The sequence below is a fragment of the Triticum urartu genome, chromosome 3A (assembly GCF_056163025.1).
Source record: "Triticum urartu cultivar PI428250 chromosome 3A, HENAU_Tu73, whole genome shotgun sequence".
Classification (NCBI taxonomy): domain Eukaryota; kingdom Viridiplantae; phylum Streptophyta; class Magnoliopsida; order Poales; family Poaceae; genus Triticum; species Triticum urartu.
This window is the reverse complement of record NC_141875.1, coordinates 682,336,941-682,339,939: the sequence shown is the minus strand read 5'-3', so window position 1 is coordinate 682,339,939 and position 2,999 is coordinate 682,336,941. Positions and strand designations below refer to the sequence as shown.

Genomic DNA, 2,999 nt, shown 5'->3' with positions numbered 1-2,999 from the left:
ACCTAAAATAAGAGGGCGCTTTTGTAAAAACACCGCGACGGTGAACCCGACAGACTCAACCCGTGCTTTTTTATTAGGGAAAGATATTTTCCTGATATACCTATTTGGTTTCACAAGTATTTATATATTTTGCCACAAACTCAGTCAAACTTTAAGATAGTTTGATCCTCCAATAAAGTTAGAAGTACACTCTTTCAAGAACGGAGGAAGTGTGTCAGACGCCACTAGGAATAATTAATATAGCTCACGAGGCATAAGTTAGTGGTGACAATCCTTTTCGAAAAAAGCGGTAGTGACAATACCAGACAAACCCTTGATGGTGCATAGAGTCGGTTGGAAACACACCCAGGACACGTACGGTCGGAATACAGAAAAGTAACCCTGCCTGCAGCCTAAGATAAGAGGGCAAGCCGGTTGCGCAACACACATGCATGCATGCATGCATACGTACATACGCTCACTATGTTCAGTGAACCTGAAGAATTGTTTTCTTATATTCGGACGAGGTGTAGCATACGTTGCACCTTGGGAGGGACCAGCATATATCACCATACCGACCTCGTTGACCCCTGCCCACTCCCTCACTACCTAATAATTTACTTGTTCTTCTTGTTGTTGTTTCCATAAGAGGGCCAGCCTCATGTTCCCAAATTAGGACAGGATTCACTCACCTGGGTCTGAGTGGGAGTGACGAACCAGGCGGCAACAGGTGTCCGGCTACCAGAGAGAACCGTTGGATGCGATGCAGACAGCAACCGCACCACAGCCACCAACAGCGATAGATGCGCAATGGCCACATGGTGATGCAGTGATGCCGATGCCGATGTAAGCAAGCAAGCGCGGCCACACATTGACATCCCCAGCCATCGGGAGAAAATATCGCCTGGGGGCCGGACCGGACGTACTGCAGCTGCGGCTGCGGCTAGCTAATCTAGCCTAGCCTAGCTAGCACCAAGTTGCTGCTCGATCATGTCTAGTTGGGCTGCCCCCGCCTGCCTGCCTGCCCGGTTGCTGGTGCAAGATACCGAAGAGGCGGACGGAAAGGGGACGGTGAGGTGACATAGACATACACGCCCCCGGCCCCCGCCGTCGGCGACCTGCCTCCTGTCCAGCCTATAAGTAGGCGGCCATGCGCTAGCTGCGACAGACGAGAGAGAGAGAGAGAGATAGAGAGAGAGAGAGAGAGAGAGGCACACCCACACCCACACCCACACAAGAAGGGAAGCGACTGAGCATCCAAGGTAAGGTCGTTGTTGGTTGCAATGGCCGGCTGCGGAGGCAAGGATGGCCTGTACGCCGTGCTCGGCGTCTCCAGCGACTGCTCCGACGCAGAGCTGCGCAGCGCCTAGAGGAAGCTCTCCATGGTCCGTCCCTCCTCTGCTCTTGTAAGCTCTCTTCTTCGTCGTCTTCTTCTCTTGTGTTAAATTGTTATTAGATGATTCCTTCCTCTGTTTCTTGGCTCCTCTGTTTCACGTACCGCTGGTTAAGTAAATGGGATGTACGTTTTGCAGAAATGGCACCCGGACAAATGCGGCTCCGGCGGCGTGGAGGCGGAGGCCGCCAAAGCCAGGTTCCACAAGATCCAGGCAGCATAGGCAGGTAATTTCCTTCCTTCCTTCCTCTGGATTTAATTACCCTAGAGCTAGAGCCTAGAGTAGAGAGAATGTAGGAGTATATTTATTTATGTACCCACGAGCGACCACGAGAAAGAGATGAGCCTAGAGAGAGAGAGAGGAATGGTGACGTGGTTTGAACTTGAACCTGAACATGCATGCAGTTCTGTCGGACCCCAACAAGCGTATCCTCTACGACGTTGGTGCCTACGACAGCGGACGGCGACGATGAGGTATGTATCTATGCATGTATGTTGCTTTCTTTATTATTGTTGGTTGGTTCACCTCTTGTTGGTGCTTTAATTTTACTTATTAGGGTGCAGGAGACATACTGGGAGACATCCTGGAGGCCATGAACCACACACCCCCACACGTAAGTGAGAGTCAAGTCACGCTGCTGCTGCTGCTGCTTATAGTTATACCAGTAGATATCATGAAGGTTTGAGCACTTATTACTTACTCCCTCCGTTCCGAATTACTTGTTTTGGATTTGTCTAGATACGGATGTATCTAGACTTATTTTAGTGCTAGATACCTCCGTATCTAACAAATCCGAGACAAGTAATTCGAAACGAAGGGAGTACTTATGAGCTATTCAGCACCATATATACCAATACTAATACCATGCATGCATGCAGCAGGAAGACGGCGAGGGCGAGAGCTCGGAGGATCTGCACAAGCAGTTCGAGGAGCTCTTCCTCAAGCCCGACGCAGCCTACTCCTCCTCCTCCTCCTCCTCCTCCTCCTCCAAGACAAGGGCCGCCGGCAGGAAGTAGGCTCCCAAGATGAATGAATCATCTTCATGCGTGGTCGTGGAGATTTCATCCGTCATGCTAGGCTATTGCTAGCTATCCACGGAGAATGACCCAAATTAATGTTGAATGTTCAGCTAGAGTAGCATAATACGTATAGCCTAGTAGTCACTAAATGAAAAATTTATTTAGGCGTCATGCATCCACACCTGCCTAGACTATGATTTTCCACCTAGCTTGTGATTGTGATTTCTAATACGACTATGCGTGAATTCAATAACATTTGTGACATCTTTCCAAAAGAATAAGTACTACGTACTCTATAAGCAATTTTATCCACATTCCGCCCTGCTCATACGTAATATACTTTTGATAGCTCTCAGTCGACTTGCCAAAATTGGGTACGGATACCGGGTTCAGGTAGCCTTTCTTTTACAGAAACTATTAGTATTTCTAGGCTTCAAAATTTTGGATAAAGCTGTAAATGTACATATGTGTATGGTACTCCCTCCGTATACTAATATAAGAGCGTTTAGAATACTAAAATAGTGATCTAAACGCTCTTATATTAGTTTACAGAGGGAGTACTTACTAGCTAATAAAACTCGTCAACATAAATTCGTACGTGGAGATG

General features: G+C 47.9%; 1 protein-coding gene across 2 annotated transcripts; it reads left to right on the top strand.

The window, feature by feature from the left end:
• The first annotated feature begins 891 nt into the window (after positions 1-891).
• LOC125549217 (uncharacterized) lies at positions 892-2,681 on the top strand. Of its 2 annotated transcripts, none has more exons than XM_048712683.2 (5): positions 892-1,385; positions 1,512-1,599; positions 1,778-1,846; positions 1,930-1,986; positions 2,255-2,681. In XM_048712683.2, exons 1-5 carry the CDS (start codon positions 1,285-1,287, stop codon positions 2,387-2,389), a joined length of 450 nt encoding a protein of 149 aa, XP_048568640.2. In that variant the 5' UTR covers positions 892-1,284; the 3' UTR covers positions 2,390-2,681. The 2 variants fall into 2 exon arrangements, with proteins under 2 accessions (XP_048568640.2, XP_048568639.2); XM_048712682.2 differs by having other exon boundaries at positions 2,252-2,681.
• Positions 2,682-2,999: the final 318 nt, after the last annotated feature.